Source organism: Chlamydotis macqueenii, chromosome 1, assembly GCF_036417535.1.
Source record: "Chlamydotis macqueenii isolate bChlMac1 chromosome 1, bChlMac1.mat, whole genome shotgun sequence".
In the NCBI taxonomy this organism is placed as follows: domain Eukaryota; kingdom Metazoa; phylum Chordata; class Aves; order Otidiformes; family Otididae; genus Chlamydotis; species Chlamydotis macqueenii.
The window spans coordinates 85,158,359-85,177,028 of record NC_141556.1 but is presented as its reverse complement, the minus strand read 5'-3'; the positions used below and the strand labels follow the sequence as shown (position 1 = coordinate 85,177,028).

The window sequence follows — 18,670 nt, the reverse complement described above, 5'->3', positions numbered from 1 at the left end:
AGGAAAAGGACCTAGGTGCGCTGGTGGATGAGAAGCTCAACACGAACTGACAATGGAGCTTGCAGCCCAGAAAGCCAATCACATCCTGGGCTGCATCAAGAGGAACGTGGCCAGCAGGTCAAGGGAGGTGATTCTCCTCCTCTACTCCACTCTCGTGAGAACCCCTGGAGTACTGTGTCCAGTTCTGGAGCCCCCAATATAAGCAGGACATGGCCTGGTTGGAGAGGGCCCACAGGAGGGCCACAAAGACGATCAGAGGGCTGGAGTACCTCTCCTATGGAGACAAGCTGAGACAGTTGGGGCTGTTCAGCCTGGAGAAGAGGAGGCTCCAGGGAGACCTTATAGTGGTCTTCCAATACCTAAAGGGATCTACAGGAAAGACGGGAAAAACTCTTCAGCAGGGCCTGTTTCAATAGGACAAGGGGTAATGGTTTTAAAATAGAGGGAGGTAGATTCAGATGAGACAGGAGGAAGAAATTCCTTACACTGAGGGTGATGGAACACTGGAACAGGTTGCCCAGAGAGGTGGTGGATGCCCCATCCCTGGAACCATTCAAGGCCAGGTTGGATGGGGTTCTGAACAACCTGATCTAGTGGAAGATGTCCCTGCTTCTTGCAGGGGGGTTGGACTAGATGACCTTTAAAGGTCCCTTCCAACCCTAACTATTGTATGATTCTATGATTCTTCAGGCTCTTCCTGTATTTAGGTACCTAAGCTTGTTCCTTACCCAAATATTGTCTCTTTTCTCTTTCTACTGTGAAAAATGCTCTTTGACTTTACAACTATACCAGTTATGAAAACCTGACCTACCCAAGTGTTATTGAAAGCTTTCTATTAAAGTTTTTAAAAATTAAATAATGGCATCTTTTGAAACTTTCATTGTTAGTTTAACTGTCTTATATCCAGTAAAGTTAATCTGAACATTATCTTCAGTTACAGCAACTATCCAAGCACTGAGTGCTTCTTAAAACCTGACCAGGCAAGAATTACAGCAGCGCAGCTACATGAATGCAAGTGCATACGCATGCAGACTATAACCAGAGGGCAAAATTTCTATAGAATAAGAACTCAGAAAGGTGTTTGGCACTGCTGATATCCCAAAGCTAAGCTCAACAGGTACATGCCAAGCAATTAGAACCACAGGAGCTTATGGGCATCATTTCCATCAAAACCAAAGTTCAAATCCTAGTGCAAGGGTTTTGTAATCTTGCAAGTATATGATTAAAGTTTTGCAAGTATATAATTGATGCTTACAGTAAAACTTACCTAAAGGTAAACATAACAGCTTTTGTGAACTTTATAGCTCCTTCATCAATTTTCTCCAGATTAACTTTTTTTTTGTAGGTTTAGAATCCAAATTAAGAGACCTCCAAACACAAAGCAATGTGTACCACAGAACACAGACACACACACACACACATATGTGGCTAAGACCCCTAGGGTTTTTTTTGTTGTTCTTGTTTTGTTATTTTTACATTCCTCAGACAATCTTTATAAAAGATTAGTTTCATCATATGCATACTATATTACAGCATATTTCTACCACATGAATAAATACTTGTAATATATTTAAAAAATCAGAACATAAATCTTGCTTTTGAAAATTTACCAATGCCCAATGTATTTAAGGCTCACTTAGCAATTTCAAATTTGTAATAGTCTCTACATTTGAAAAATGCATTAGTGATGCTTACAGATTTTTAAAAACAGTTCAACAATCTCTCTTAAATGTTTACTAGGCTCCCTCCTCCATAAAAGTATGCTAGCTTTTCTTTCACCTCTCTGCTTTCATGCTTCCTGTTTCTACACTGTTGTCTTTACAAAAGGAAAAAAAAGTATCAAAAAAGACATAAACCAGTTCAGCTCCTTTCAAACTTAACAAAATTCTATTAAGTATTCAGGGTAGATCTGGTTGGCATCAAAGATAACAAAGATCTTTGGGTTCCAGGTGTTATCCACACAACTGTCATACAAGTTCACAAAACTTCCATCTTTTGAAGGAGGCCTCATGTATTTTGAATCACCATTGATATAGTCACCAGTTAATACACGAGCAAGAAACATGACTTTATCTGGTCTATGCAGATGAGGCTGCAGATTCACACCATGAATTTGAAAAGTATCTCCATGCTTCATGTCCTCTTTGCAGAAACGACTGGAATATGATGCATCTCTTGCGAAATACGTCCCTTTCAAATAAAAAAAAATCTGATTACATTCTTATCATGACAGCTTTAACTACTAGAGTACGGACAGCTATCAGGATGATGCAAGATGTATGCTCTTTTATGTTCATTAGCAAGCCATTTTTTTTCCTAAATCATTAGATTATAGCAATATGACCAAATATTTTTAGCGGGAACATTTTAGAAGGGAGATTGTCTTGTGATCAACACTGCTTTGTTGAGCATCCCTTCCCCACACTCACAACCAGCCAGTTGTGACAATTACATTCCTTACTGCATCCTAGCTTCCTTAATTGCACTTGATATAAAAGTAGAGCTATATTAAACAGTTCTTGGATAAACACAGGGAGTATATCACAAAGAACACACTATAGGAAACACTTACAGAATCATAGAATCATAGAATGGTTAGGGTTGGAAGGGACCTTCAAAGGTCATCTAGTCCAACACCCCTGCAATGAGCAGGGACATCCCCAACACTTAATGTTGAACTGTTAAAATTACCAAATTGCTGTATGTGACAAAAATACTTACCTTTTCCATATACAGCAGCATGCATCCCATTTATTCTCCAGTCAAAGTTATGAATACATATTGCTTCTACAAATTCATTACTGGTGCCATGAAATAACATCTGCTCATTAATAACTGGGATACCTCTTTTCTTCTTTAGCTGAGCTTTTTTCCTACCAAGAACACACAATACAGCATTACAAACATATGCACAATCAAATTAAGTTACTACTCTGAAAACACTGCAGACAGGACTGACCTAAACCACTCCATACATTCAACTTGCACAAGGGTCTAGATGATTCTAGTTTTTAAACAGATCAGAATTCTTAAGCTACATGTTTAGAAATCACACACTTCTGGATGCTGTGGACTATTTTCAGAAGTAATCCAAGATATGGAAAAAAGGTCTTTTATACCAATTTTATCAACATCGTGCAGTTGGCATTAGTTTCATTGTGGTCATTTTCTGCAGATACATTTTTAAAAGAAAGGCATTTTTCTCTCATTTTGTTCCCTCCACCTATTTAAATAGCATAGCAGGATGGATAACAAAGTTAGTGGATTACAAAGTATAATTACCAAGGTAAACCAGCAAAAATATTAAAAATGCAATTACTTAAATTTTTAGAATCATAGAATAGTTTGGGTTGGAAGGTACCTTTAAAGGTCATCTAGTCCCAACCCCCCTTGCAATGAGCAGGGACATCTTCCACTAGATCAGGTTGCTCAGAGCCCCATCCAACCTGGCCTTGAATGTTGCCAGGGATGAGGTGTCCACCATCTCTCTGGGCAACCTGTTCCAGTGTTCCACTACCCTCACTGTAAAACAATTTTTCCTTCTATCTAGTCTGAATCTACCTCCTTCTATATCAGATCCATTACCCCTTGTCCTGTCACAACACATCCCTGTCAAAAGTCCCTCTCCACTTTTCTTGTAGGCCCCCTTTAAGTACTGAACGGTTGCAATAAAGTCTCCCTGGAGGCTTCTCTTCTCCAGGCTGAACAGCCCCAACTCTTTCAGCCTCTCTTCATAGGAGAGGTGCTCCAGCCCTCTGATCATCTTCACAGCCCTCCTCTGGACTTGCTCCAACTGGTCCATGTCCTTCTTATGTTGGGGCCTCCAGAACTGGACACAGTACTCCAGGTGGGGTCTCACCAGGGCAGAGCAGAGGAGGAGAATCACCTCCCTCAACCTGCTGCTCACGCTCCTCTTGATGCAGCCCAGGATGCAGTTGGCTTTCTGGATTGCAAGCGTGCATTGCTGGCTCATGTTGAGCTTCTTGTCCACCAGCACCCCGAAGTCCTTCTCCTCAGGGCTGCTATCAATCTATTTTCCGCCCAGCCTGTGTTTGTGCCTGGGACTGCCACAACCCATATGCGGCACCTTGCACTTGGCCTTGTTGAACTTCATGAGGTTTGCATGGTCCCACCTCTCCAGCCTGTTACCTCTGGGTGGCATCCCTTCCCTGCAGCATGTTGATGGCACCACACAGCTTGGTGTCATCAGCAAACTTGCTGAAGGTGCACTCAGTTCCACTGTCCATGTCGCTGACAAACATGTTAAACAGCACTGGTCCCAGTACAGGCCCCTGAGGAATGCCCCTGAGGAACGCCACTTGTCACTGGTCAATTTAGGTAAAATTACTTCAACATGATAATTTCATAATGAATTATTATGAATTTATGGTTCACATACTTTCTAAAAGAGATAAATTATGCATTGTCAGGGTTACATTGGTCTACAATTTTGAAAAAAAATAACCTTTGTACTATAGGTGAACCTATATTACAGTCTCATGGGCAGAAGTCCATAGCACACCTTCAGTTAAAGAATACATATGTTTTCCATCAATCTTTTTAAAGTGACTTTCTGTCAGCTGGCTTTTCCTAAGATCCATTAAGAACTTGACTCTGGAGCTGCTTCTAAATCATTGAGCTGTTCATAGTTATGATCCTTTGACTGTCCACACAAAAACAAGTCAGAGTGCATCATAGCTTTGTTCTTGTCTGTGTACACAAATTTTCTTCCTATAAAAGCCGTAGTGCATGGGACACTGTGCTACATACTTAAGTTTATCAGGCACATACTTAGGTTTATCAAATTAAGCAATCTGCTTGTAACTGGAGTGCACACCTGAATTGGGGAAACATTTTCAGGGCCTACAGTTTAGATATAATCTGGGGAAGACTTATCAACCAGGTCCAGGGAAAAAGACAAGCAGCAAAGATTCATTATCATATTAATGGCATTACATTGCAATTATGTATTATTTATAAATAACTACATTTCATAAAAGTTAAAATCTTGCAGTACTTAGCTTGAAAGATACAGGGTTTTTTCTCCTCTATTTAGTGCAAACTAAAATACCTGTGTCTTAGCAACTTAAATTTTTATGTGTGTCTTTTTTTCCCCCCTACAGCTGCTTTCCAAACCAGAAGAATGTTAGTAGAATCTCAAGGGCGGAGGTTTTACTAATAATCTCATTTGTGACATTTTGTGTCAGAGGTAGAGAGGTTCTGGGCACTCAAGTTCCACTTTACCAGCAATTCAACAAAACCCAGGAGTAAATGTTCCCTGCATCTTGAGAAAACTACCTGTGTGAGACAACATGTCTGAGCTAAGGGCTAGTAATGCTGAACATTTGAAATTTTTCAATCAGCAGCCCTCTATTGTTGTCTGCTGATCTCTAACAATCTTTAAAGGTAGCCTAGAGTAACTTCTCTTGAAACAGGGCAACAGAACAAATTTATAGAAAAGATGAATAATCAATTGTCAAAAAATGTTCTGCCCTTCACTATATTCAACCAGTTTATTTCATAAAATCAGTTAATTTAAAGTAGTCATTAATATGGGAACTATTATAACAAGCAAACATGTTTCAACCACTACAATAATGCAAATAATAATTCAAGCAATGCTCAAATTTAATCACTGACCTTATTGATGAAACAAAACACTTTCACAAAACCACAAAAGTTCAGCAGCAATTGTTCCTCCTAACTAGTGGAATATACTAAGCACACTGGGAAGGTGGTTCTGCAGCATGCACAAATGTCACAGCTGGACTTTTTGTTTATTTGGAACAGAAATTGAGTCCAACTGTTCTAAGAAACATCATCTTATCACGTTTCACCAGCAGTGACAAGCTAATCCGGTAAAATAGAATTAAGTTGATCCACCACTCAGAAGGCTCTCATACAGGCAGCTCTCAATAAGGGAGAAACCTACAGCAAAACTAAATACCCAGAGACATGCTCTTCGTATATATGCAAGCACACAAGCTGTTTCTAAAGATGGTCAGCTATCTCACTGACCAAAACCTGTTTTCTACTTGCTCTACAACTTGCTTGCTTTCTACTTCCTCTACAACTCCAAACAGACAGAATCATAGAATGGTTAGGGTTGGAAAGGACCTTTAAAGGTCATCTAGTCCAACTCCCCTGCAAGAAGCAGGGACAGCCTCCACTAGATCAGGTTGCTCAGAGCCCCATCCAAAATGGCCTTGAATGTTTCCAAGGACGGGGCATCCACCGCCTCTCTGGGCAATCTGTTCCAGTGTTTCATCACCCTCATGGTAAAAATTTTTTTCTTAATGTGTAATCTGAATCTACCTCCCTCTATTTTAAAACTATTACCCCTTGTCCTATTGAAACAGGCCCTACTAAAGAGTTTTGTCTTGTCTTTCTTATAGGCTCCCTTTAGGTACTGGAAGGCCACTATAAGGTTGTGATAGTTTAGCCCAAATTACCACACATTTTCTCGCTCACCCTCCCCCTCCTCAGGGGGATGGGGGAGAGAATTGGGAAGGAAGGAGAACTCCTAAAATAAAAAGGGAAAACTACAATAATAACAGAATATAAGAATATTAAAAATATACAAAGTGAACAATATGTGTTTTCTCACCACCCGATGTCCCAATGACCGATACAGCCCGTCCCAAGCAGCGATCACGGAAACAAAACCGAGCAGCAAGCAACGGAGCAAAAGGGAGCCAGCAAGGTAGAGGGAACGATGCCAGCAAAACAAGCAGGAAAGATGGATGCCAGGAAGGCAGATACCCACCCTCGCCTGCCCCCACTTATATACTGAGCATGACGTTTATGGCATGGAATACTCTGTTTGGCCAGTTTGGATCAATTATTCTGTCTGTCTTTCTCCCAGCTTCCTGCATCTGCAAATTAGCGAGACTTGGAAAGCAGGACAGTGTCCTTGGTCTCATTCACAACAACTGGTATCATCAGGGTGTTTATCAACATTCTTCACACATGAAATCCAAAACATAGGAGATACTGAGAGGAAAAATTAACTCCATCCCTGCCAAAACCAGGACAAAGGTCTCCCTGGAGCCTCCTCTTCTCCAGGCTGAACAGCCCCAACTGTCTCAGCCTGTCCTCATAGTAGAGGTGCTCCAGGTGCATAAACCAAAATATGGTCAACTAAGATTGACCTTCTGTTACTTCCACTTTCTCACATGGGAGACTAAAAGTGAATTTGAGGTGCTGGAATACCTGCTTCTTTGTAAGATAGTACCACGCAATAATTTCTTCACTGGTGTGTGTAAGCCTACCTACTCCAAGACTGTATTTTACCCTCAGCATAAAAGCAGCTAAGCCTCAATTGCATACACTTATTCTAGCAATTTTCATTGTTACTTGTATATTTTTGACACAGGAAAAAAAGTTTTAAAACTGAAATTACTTTTCTCCGTATGCTTTTATACTGCACAGGTACTAACAACTACCTTGTTTTGTAGTTATACGGCAATACTGTAATACTCCTGACATATGAAATTCTAAGTCCCATTCTCAGTTTTGTACCTTGGGAGTATTCTAGCACAGCATCCATAGGCTGAGAGTTCTTAAACCATGAAATCTACTTACTGACCAGTCAGGAAAACTAGCGTACTGTCCAAATGACATCAGTTCCTAAACTAAGCAAAAAAGGTCTTCCCCTGCCCCCATCTGCCATCTACACTGGAGACTCAAAGGATATTTACTTTGAAGTCTGCTTGCTATTCCTATTCTCAAAAATTAAGATTTACATTAAGATGGTATAAATACACCTCTACAGAAACTTATTTGAAGAAAGGTAGATGTTGAAAAACAAGGTCAAGCAAACAAGCCTTAATACTTAAACAGGTAAATATAACCAAACAAATTTGTAATTAAGAGGAGGCTAACTCTCTTAACCAGGAACTTAAATTAACTTTCTTATTCAAATTCATTATATAGCTTTAAATGAACAATATATCACATATCTTTCAAAAATCATATAACTTATGCAAATTTTAATATACATTTGCTTAGTTATTTCCTCATAGAATCATAGAATAGTTAGAGTTGGAAGGGACCTTCAACGGTCATCTAGTCCAACCCCCCTGCAAGAAGCAGGGACATCCCTGACTAGATCAGGTTGCTCAGAGCCTCATCCAGCCTGGCCTTGAACGTTTCCAGAGATGGGGCCTCCACCACCTCTCTGGCCAACCTGTTCCAGTGCTCTACAACTCTCATTGTAAAAAATTTTTTTCTAATATCTAATCTAAACCTACCTCCTTCTAATTTACACCCATTACCCCTTGTTCTATCACAACAGGCCCTACTGAACAGCTTCTCCCCATCTTTCCTGTAGGCCCCCTTGAGGTATTGGAAGACCGCTATCAGGTCTCCCCGGAGCCTCCTCTTCTCCAGGCTGAACAGCCCCAACTCTCTCAGCCTGTCCTCATAGGAGAGGTGCTCCAGCCCTCTGATCATCTTTGTGGCCCTCCTCTGGACCCTTTCCAACTGGTCCATGTCCTTCTTGTGTTGGGGACTCCAGAACTGGACACAGTACTCCAGGTGGGGTCTCACCAGGGCAGAGTAGAGGGGCAGAATCACCTCCCTCGACCTGCTGGCCACGCTCCTCTTGATGCAGCCCAGGATGCGGTTGGCCTTCTGGCCAACCATTATTAGCTCAGTTGGTTTTAATAGTGTAATACATATTTAAAACTTATTCTGATATGTACTCCTTCTTAGAGGCTACACAAATGACTTTTGTCAAATACAACTGCTTAAAATTGGTACTACGAAATAAGTGGTAACAGAACTCTGCACTTCCTACTTCTTCCAGGCCAGCACAATATGAAGAGGGAAAATCAGGAAAAGCTGTTGTAGCACATTAAACTTAAATAAATTACAGGAATATGTGCTAATTTGACACTTAATTCTGTCCTAGGTTTCATAAAGTTGAGAAATTAAAAAAGCCACAAATATTCATTTGCTTTGTTCACTAAAAATTAAAAAATACAAGCCTGTCAAGGGATTATTTTACAAAAGGTTGTTTTTATTCTCCTTTACTTCACTGTGTCATGGGCATCTACCACATGGACATCCTGAACATCTTTAATGCATCAGTCTTATCTGCACTATCCCTACACTTAATGCATTTCTACAAGTATTACATTTCTGCACCTGTAAAAGCTACAAACTCTTGAAATTGGAATTTTAAATAAAGAGGAATGGCAAAGAAGAAAATTTTGAAAATATAAAAAGTAATACATTTTCATTAATAACAAAAGCAATTAAACAAATTTCTGCTGCATGGCTTCAAGATTTGCCCCATTAACAATCCTAAGACTGTTGGTTTCAGAAATAATCTCACCTGCAAAAAAACTCCCACAAGTCTAGATTTTGTATTCTCTTAATTCTTTTAATTCGGTGGCTATCCATTGTTTTTCCAAAGAGACTAGAAACTTCATTATATTCATTTGTTTTCTTTTGCAATGGAATAAGCTGGAAAAAGAGAGGTTAGTACGATTTCAATTTGATGCATTATTTCATTATCACATGTTTTTGAGCAACTTGCATATCAGCTCTTACCTGATATGGCTCCTCAGTCTTTACATTCTCCCAGTGTGAAGGCATAGGGATAGCCTCATTTTCACAGATAAAACTTTAAACAAAAAAAGGTAAAAAAACATCACATCAAAGACATGAGGCATTTTCTTCCTGTCAAACTCCTGCCCCAAACAATACAATACGCAAAAAAAAAAACCAAAACAAACCCTTACACAATACAAAACTACTTATGGTTTTAATTCAAACAAAGGCTGTTGTCAGCAGTTAAGGTCTTATCTTGTATTCAAATTCTGGCTTAGCTTATTATAAATAAACCACAGAAATGAACCATTTTAATACATCATCTACCCAATAAAATATAGGAAGAGAAATCAGAAGAGACGGTCAGAAGGACAGTAACATAAATTTAGAAGTGTGACAGTGTAGATATAGCCTGACCATTCAAAACTATCAAGAATTACAACTAGCCTAAGCGTCTGGAAACTGAGCCCTTATTTGAACTACTTAAAAGCATCAGGTTAGAAATACACACTTGAAAATTATAGCTGAATTTGTTTTTAGAAAAACAAAACCAAACCCTCAAGAAAGTGTATTTTAAGCATATACACTACATACATAGCAGCTTTTAAGCCTTAAAATTGAGACTAAAAGAAGCAATCTCCTGAAACTAAATAATGGTGTCATCACATAGAAAGAGAGCACTGAATGCAATTATTCAAAAAACAAAAGTAAATTGCCACATTATTGCATTCACTTTTCAGCAAATACCCATAAAAAAAACTGCTGACACTTAAAAAAAAAACAGGCCTTCTTGAATGAGTGTAAAGAGACTGCTACTACATTTCTTATTGCAAATCCCAAATTTGTTTTTGAAAGTATAAGCAGACTACAATGGAGAACGAAAATTATTTCTAATGAACTATTTGGGGAAAAAAAATGCACATATTCCATACAGTCAATTTTACCTGTGGTATTATCACTGAATAGCTCAGTTGATTGTTTAGTGAGTATCATATTTACATCAGCACAGCTATAGATCTAATACTCGATCAAATAGTAAGAAACTTACAGTCTAAAGCAATTAGACTCATAAAACAATCTGGTTGTTATGATACAATTTCTTGTGACATACATACAGGCAAGAAAACATAACTCTATCTTTTCTGCTGTTACAACAATACTTCTAAATAATTTATGAAGCCATTACTACAATGGAGCAAACTACTCCATTTTTTGCTGTCTCCACAGCAATTCCGATTCAAGAGGCATTTACAGCAAGGGACTCCAATGGCTAAAGTCAGGCATAGCTTTAAGAACATTGCCAAAGGATATTAGTCTTCAGCATGCCTTACCTCTCCCCCTAAAAGTTCCTTACTTTCTCAGAAAAAAAGATAAAAAACAAACTAAAAATTCTTTTGTCAGTCTTCACCTCCTTCTTCACTTGACTAGCTCTCTCACCTTGGTTCACCTCTCAAACTGTTTGATGCAAAAAGTAAATAAATATAAAACATATTTTTGTTTCATTTTACTTAGAAGAATCAGGAATAAAATAAAAATAAGTAGCTTTCCTTTTATTTCCTTACCTGAAAGCACTGATAGAAAAGGGAGCTCGCTTTATGGGACGTTGCTTAAGGGTAGTTAGGTTGGTTTGTTTCATCACTGAGCATAAAACAAGAGTTAGGATGAAACGTTTCTGGAATTCATCTATAGCATATGAAACATTTAAGTGCCCTTTTTAAAAATAACATTACTACACCCAAAGTTGCTTGACAAGTATTTCTATTTCAACAATTATCAAATCAGCATTTTCAATAAATGTTTCTAAATACAGGCATCAGAATGATTGTCATTTATATGAGTTGGTAAAATGCGCAAACATCACACAAACAAAAAGTTTATTGTTACAATACCCATCTAACATTCAGCCCCACTAAATCACTGGTAAAATTTCCACTGGCTTTAATACAACTAGGACGACAAAGCATATTACTACTATCTTTAATGCAAGACATCATGACTTACAAACAGTAACATAAAAAAATCGTTCTTTAGCATTTGCATTTAGTGTTTTTATTCCAGATGCAAAACAAAGGTTGTTTTTTTTTTTTTCTAAATAGACATTTCAACACAAGTAAACATAAAACTCATTGTATTGTTACATCCTACTTTATGCCCAGTACATCGCTGTTTAACCTAGTCCCCACTTTCTGTATTTGAAATACTATTATCTCCTCTGATTTGGAAGAGGCTTCTATTTAAGCATATAGCTGTTCCATAATTTAATCATAAAATAAACAATTCACGGACAAAAAAGTGCAAAAAAATAAAAAAGGAAGTCATTAGAACACACCTTTGAACAAAGGACAGATTAATTTATAATTAGCTACATACATTAAAATCCTATAATATTCTGTAATTTACAAGCACGGCGTAAGCGAGATCTTTACAATCTACTAGAAAATCCTTTGGCCTATTTCCTCATTATTCTGACAACAGAATTGGCTTCAACTACGTGCTGAATTACTGAATCACATTGACACCAGTATTTTGCAGAAAGCTTCCTTCATATCTATGCTTCTTATACTGACTCTGAACGGAAGAGGTTTTTCAAGCTTACAAGCAGCTGCACGTTAAAGAAAAAAGGTTCAAAATTCCCAGTCCCGTAGATTTCTGCTACATACCACCTACAGCTGAGGTAAGCAGCAGTAACATGATGGAGTGTTACTAAACAAGACATGCTATTTTATTAATAAACTACCCTAGAAAATGTATCAGGGCAGCTGCTTCGAAAAACTCCTATGTACTTTGCAGTAAAGAAGACATTTCCAATCACAAGTTTTTGCACTAGATAAGAGGAGAATGACCTGCTGAATGAACAAATGAACTGGTGTACCTGGCACCTTCTATTATTTAAATTTACTCTATGAAAAGATACATACCTGAAAAGTCTAGAGTGTAGTTAAATTTTGCAGTAGTAAAAGAAACAGAGCCATGTGGGTTTGTTTGGAAGCTCCTTTCAATATCCTCGCTGCTAACAGAGCAATGACTGTTTGATTCAGTCTTGAAAATAAATGAAAAAGTACATTTAGACTAATTCAGCAATAGGTAGTTTGATGTAGGGAATCCATCACAGCTAATATAACTTCATAGGTATTTACCTGAAACATATGCCATTTACCACACTCAGCCAAATAAAACCAGCCCCACTGGGTATCAGAGGTATCCATCTCTTCAACTGAAGTTTCCATCTTTGGAAAAAAGTCTTCTGATGTTCTTTGAAGCATTTCCTGAAACATTCACACACATATAAACAAAAAAGTTTTGCTACTATTTGCAAAACTGCATTATTTGAGAAATTCATAAAAAAGTAAAATAAAGTGAATCTGCAAAAGTAAAATAAAGCGAATTTGCAATACTTAAAAAAAACTCTGGCAGGCAGGGGGCAGATTTGTTTTCTCTTTTTCAGAGAAAAATTCTCAGTTTGCTACTTATCCAGTATTATCCTTCAAATTAGTTAAAAATTTTCAAAACTTTCTCAAATTTCTGTAAGTGTCCCAGTAAAGGCAAGAGCTATAGGCTTTATCATATCAAAGAGAGGTGCTAAATTTCATACTGATGGTCATACGAGCAAGGCCATTCATATATACAACAGGCTCCGAGTTACATACCACTCGGGAATTAGGTGTTGGGGTTACATCTGATAGCTTGATGAAAACACCTACTAGCTACTCACCAATAGTGAACAAATGAACTGGATATCAGAAGTTGTTAGAAAAAAAATTAAAAACTAAGACAAATAATAGAATTGTTTAACTGCGCAAGTCCACAGTGCATTATTCCTCAACACTGCATGAAGGTTTGTTTCCCCTCTAACGCACTCACTTAAAAATGATACACTAAAATTACTGGTGTTCTGTACTTACAATTACAGAGAACATTCACATAAAAAGCCAGAGTGGCTTCCACACAAGTAATGACTACCATAGTTGGGGTTCTGCAGGATGGAAGAAAAAGGACTGAGGAAAGGATATAGCAGAGGTCTACAAAATTATGACAAAACTGAAGAGGGAATAACAAATCACATTTTCTTCCAACATAAGAAGGAGACACCTATCAAAGGCTGCAGGTGTGTCATAGTTCAGCCCTGATCGGGACTAGACTACACAGTCTCTCTCTCACTCCCCCCACACTCCGAGAGAATAGAGGGAGATAATATAAGAAAAAAAAAAGGCTTGAGGTTTGAGATAAGGAGAGGGAGAAAATCCTTAAAGTTACCGTTACGGGCAAAACAGACTCGACCTGGGGAAAACTATTCATTTATTACTAAAAATAGCCGGATAATGAGACAGAGAACAAGATAAACTCCCCTCACCCCTCCCTCTTCCCAAGCTTAACATTATCTCTACTACCTTCCCCCTCCCCGAGCAGCACAGGGAATGGGGGTTGCGGTCAGTTCATCAACCGTTGTTTTACGCCGCTGTGTCATCGTCGGGGGAAGAACTCCTCACATTCCTTCCCTGCTCCTTCGTGGGGTCCCACCCATACGCCACAGTCCTTCGTGAAACTGCTCCGGCGTAGGTCATCTCTTCCATGGAGTTCAGTCCCTCCAGAACAGCTGTCCCAGCGGGCCCTCCACAGGCCACAGCCTCCTTCAGGCATCCACCTCCCCCAATGTGGGGTCCTTCATGGGCTCCAAGAGGATCTCTGCTCCTCCGTGGACCTCCATGGGCTGCAGGCGGACAACCTGCTCCACCATGGTCATCACCACAGGCTGCAGGGTGGCCAGGGGCCGCAGACCACAGGCGGCCAGGGGCCAGGGGCCGCATTACTCCTCCCCGTCCTTCTGAACTGACCTTGGCGTCTGCAGCCGTTCCTCTCACAAGAAAAGTTCTTCACAACAGGCAGGCAGATGCCTCTCAGGATCTCTTCACATCTCATCTCCTCTCCACTTCTTGCAGCCCGGCCGGGCCGAGTCGGGCCCAGTCGGCTGCCTGGCAGGAGCAGAGGGTGAGGCCTGCAAGGCCCACAAGGCTGGCTCCTCCCCCTCTCTGCCCCCACTCAGCTTCTTCACATCTTCTCTTCTCTCTTTTTTTTTCTGTTTTCCCCTTCTTAAATACATTATCGCAGAGGTGTTATCAGGGATCATTCTGCTACCAATTGGCTCGGCCTTGGCCAGCAGCAGGTCTGCCCTAGGCCTGGCCGAGTCCACTGAACAAAGGGGAGCAACTTCTAGCAGTTTCCTACAGAAGGCCACATTAGGCCCCCCCCTCACTAAACAAAACCACAACAACATGTTAAGTTCAAAACAAGTGAAAGAAACTTCTTCATAAAACAGATGGCAATCTATGAAATTCCTTTTCATGGTATGCTGTGGATGCTGCAAATTTATGGAAGTTCAAAAAGCATTTAGATAAGTTCAATCCTACCAAGAGCTATGTCAAAATAACTTTAGAAGAACAGTCCCTGTCAGATTTCAGCTCCTTCTTCATTCATCAATGAAATACTGAAAAGTCTGAAAGTACTTACTATACTTGCATAGATCTCCTAACATGTCAACTTTGTCTGCCATGTCCCACCCGAAGCAAAAATTCTAAGTAGTTTGGGGGGGGTGTATCTGAATTCATTCACTCTAACTGCTTATCCAAGAGCAACATTCTTTCCGACAATGTCCTCAACTTAACTTTTGCTTCCAAGAAGTGGAACAGCAGCCTCCAGTAAAGGTAAGTCAAGCAATATCCAGTTAATATCCTGGATGCTTCGGTTGTTTCCTGGAGACTTCAACCCAGAAAAAAGTAGAGACCTGAAGAAGGCAAAAAAATGGAGACTAGAAGTATGCACCAGCTGGCCAGTGCTACTGGGGCAGGAGCTGACAACAGAAGGCACTTCTTCTAGCCCTACCCTTTCCCCTTATTTTTCCCAAGCTAGCTCTCTGTGGTTGTTTAAAAAACAATCCCAGGAACCTCTTTGTGGTAACAGCTAGAGACTGTATTCTCATTGTCAAAAGTTGCAAAGGGCTACAAAAATCTAGATGCTTAGAAAACAGGGGAATCAGAAGTGGACCTCCACAACATCTCTAAATTGCAGAATCTGGGGGCAAATCTATTTCAGTACAAATGGAAGCCTACTCAAGTCTACATACATGCACAGCTGCATCAAGTTCAAGCAGAACTACACTAAAGGTACATCAGCTGCATGGAAAAATATTTTGAAAGAGATAAGAAAACTGTTCTCTATTTCACAGGGCATCCGCCAACTTCTCTTCTATTCCTCACAGCAGTACAAAGTCACAGAGCCTACATTAACTTGGTGTTAAAGCACAACTGGCCAACATCTTTTGGTTATAATCTTTCACCTTCAACCTGATTCTTCCTCTCAGATGAGTATTTGGCTATGTTCTCTCCTACAGAGAGAAGGCAGAGGTAGACTACACTTTTTTAAAGCTAAGAGGAAAGCAATTCAGGCTTTTCTGGTAACCTTTAGTTTCCTCATGTTCCCACTAAAATGGACAGATCTCAGCTCCATCCCAACATTAGTTCAGGGCCTTGAATCTGTTCAATCAAATCAGTAATACCTTTTGAACAAGTTACAAACAGAGAAGGCATGTTCATCTGTGCCCCATCAACACACTTACACTCCTCTGGGGGCAACACACCCTCCAGAATTTACTAAGGGGACGGTTATTCCCATAGCTTTCAAAAATGTTCCATTCAATCCACATGCATTGCCCTTGTCACAAGTAAGTCTAGGGTAAACAGCTGGATTCCAGGATACTTAGAAGTATGGAGAACGCATCCATTAGAGAATGGATCAAGAGCAGTCCCAAGGGGAAGGACTTGGAGTGCTAGTGGATGAGAAGCTGGACATGAGCCAGCAATACACACTTGCAGCCCAGAAAGCCAACTGCATCCTGGGCTGCATCAAAAGAAGCATGATCAGCGGGTCAAGGGAGGTGATTCTGCCCCTCTGCTCTGCTCTCACGAAACCCCAAGCTGGAGTACTGTGTCCAGCTCTGGAGCCCCCAACATAAGAAGGACATGGATCAGTTGGAGAGGGTCCAGAGGAGGGCCACAAAGATGATCAGAGGGCTGGTGCACCTCTCCTATGGAGACAGACTGAGAAAGTTGGGGCTGATCAGCGTGGAGAAGGGAAGGCTCCAGGGGACCTTATAGCAGCCTTCCAGTACCTAACCGGACCTTATAAGAAAGACAAGGAGAACCTCTTTAGTAGGGCCTGTAGCGATAGGACAAGGAGTAATGGTTTTAAACTAAAAGAGAGTAGATTTAGACTAGATGTAAAGAAATTTTTTATGATGAGGGTGGTGAAGCACTGGAACAAGTTGCCCAGAGAGGTAGTGAATGCCCCACCCGTGGAGACGTTTGAAGGCAGGCTGGACTGGGCTCTGAGCAACCTGATCTAGTGGAAGATGTTCCTGCTCCTTGCAGGGGGGTTGGACTAGATGACCTTTAAAGGTCCTTTCCAACTATTCCATGATTCTAAGTCTGGAAGAATGACATGAACATGTAAAGCCATAAAAACCAAAAGAGCTGTTCTAAAAGGTGATATAAATCCAAAATACTTGAAGGAAATTGCTAAACTTACTGATGAACTTAAAATCAAACCCACACCGTTTATACGGAGTAGGTAGCTTTTTGTCCAAAAACCCTGAACACATGTGCATTGAGCTGAAAAATCTCAGTGGGTTTATCTGGATGACAGGATGTCAGCTATCGAAGATGCAGCAATGCTGTTGCTAACAGAAGGGCTCTCAACTCCCATTACTAGCACTGTTTCTACTGGTCCAGGAGTTACCAGAACAGCTCCCATTAAACACAGTGACTCTGACAGCAAAAACACCCTCCTAAACAGAATGAACACTTGTCGTGTGTTGTGCTGTAACTGAATAGCTTTACTACTATGGGTAATGCATTGCCTCATTTTTCCAGAAGTACTTTCAAGTTTGAATGATAAACACACTTTACAGAGTGTAGAATCACAGAATGGTTTGGGCTGCAATGGAGCTCTGAAGATCATTTAGTCCGATCCCCTCTACCATGGGCAGGAACATCTTTCACTAGATTAGGTTGCTCCAGCCTGACTTTGAACACTTCAAACGATTGGGCATTCACAACTTCTCTGGGCAACCTGTTCCAGTGTCTCAAAACCCTCATAGTAAAAAATACAAAAGCATCCTGATGGGCTATTCTGTCTGTTTTCTTGTGCTATCTGCTTCTACTTGGCAAATTGTGCTTTACTGCCAAAGACTCTTTTGCCTACAAACATCAACTTTGTATAGTTCCCTGCTGAGAACACCAGCAGTGCTAAGGGACTCTCTGGCTCTTCCTTAGAGAACAAGGGACCTGAGCAGGAGACTTGGCTGAGATAAGAGTGCAACGCCAGGTAGGGGATGCGAGAGGGAAGGACAGCATTAGTCCTAGTATGGGGCACGTGAAATGACAACCTCCTCCGCAGTGGTGTCGCCACTTACTCACTTTGTGCTTCTGGGGACCCCTTTCCCGACCCTTTCCAGAGCTGACCCCATTAGAGCTCAAGAGCACGGCAGGGGCGGTCGGTCTAAGCACGGCACCACTCCCTCTCCGTCTGGACCGCAGGCTTCCCCAAAGACAGTGGCCTACACTCCCAATTCCCTTCCCCAACCTGGCCGCACACTCGCCGGCGGGGGCGGGGCCGGAGGTGAAGCGGCCTGCGGGCGCGCGTAGTACGGTGACGACCTGAGGAGAAAAAAGACGAAAGGAGCGGCCGTTTTGCCCGTCCCCCTCCCGCCCACACTCACCGCATCGGCTGTCCACCCCGGGCTTGCTCCCCACATGGTGCCCGGGGTGGGGGAAGGGTGGGGGAAGAGTGCGGGGGTGGGGACAGCACGCAATCCCCGCGCGGACCGCGTCGCGACTCGGCCTCCGGGCTCTTCCGTTATCGGTGACAGAAGAAGGAGGCGGGGCAGCAGCTGCTGTACGTCGCTCCCGATAGGCTCATCACGCAGCGGGGCGAGGCCCGGTTACGAATGTGAGGCGGGGTAGGCGGGGCTAGGGAAAGGGGCGGAGTCCCATACCCAGCCCCAGCCCCAGCCGCAGCCACAGCCCCAGCCGCAGCCCCAGCCCCTGCTTCAGCCCCTGCC

The 18,670-nt window shown here is 41.2% G+C and overlaps 1 protein-coding gene across 6 annotated transcripts; it reads right to left on the bottom strand.

Annotated features, from left to right (window-relative positions):
- Positions 1-1,421: 1,421 nt before the first annotated feature.
- PARP11 (poly(ADP-ribose) polymerase family member 11) lies at positions 1,422-18,459 on the bottom strand. Of its 6 annotated transcripts, none has more exons than XM_086759310.1 (9): positions 18,329-18,459; positions 13,461-13,553; positions 12,696-12,824; positions 12,477-12,597; positions 11,121-11,196; positions 9,559-9,631; positions 9,341-9,471; positions 2,722-2,873; positions 1,422-2,190 (listed from the first exon to the last, which is right to left on the bottom strand). In XM_086759310.1, the coding sequence occupies exons 2-9, from the start codon at positions 13,473-13,475 to the stop codon at positions 1,877-1,879; spliced, it is 1,011 nt and encodes a 336-aa protein (XP_086615436.1). In that variant the 5' UTR covers positions 13,476-13,553; positions 18,329-18,459; the 3' UTR covers positions 1,422-1,876. The 6 variants fall into 6 exon arrangements, with proteins under 6 accessions (XP_086615436.1, XP_086615426.1, XP_086615446.1 ...); XM_086759300.1 differs by having other exon boundaries at positions 13,461-13,531; XM_086759320.1 differs by lacking the exon at positions 18,329-18,459 and adding an exon at positions 14,391-14,455 and having other exon boundaries at positions 13,461-13,531.
- Positions 18,460-18,670: the final 211 nt, after the last annotated feature.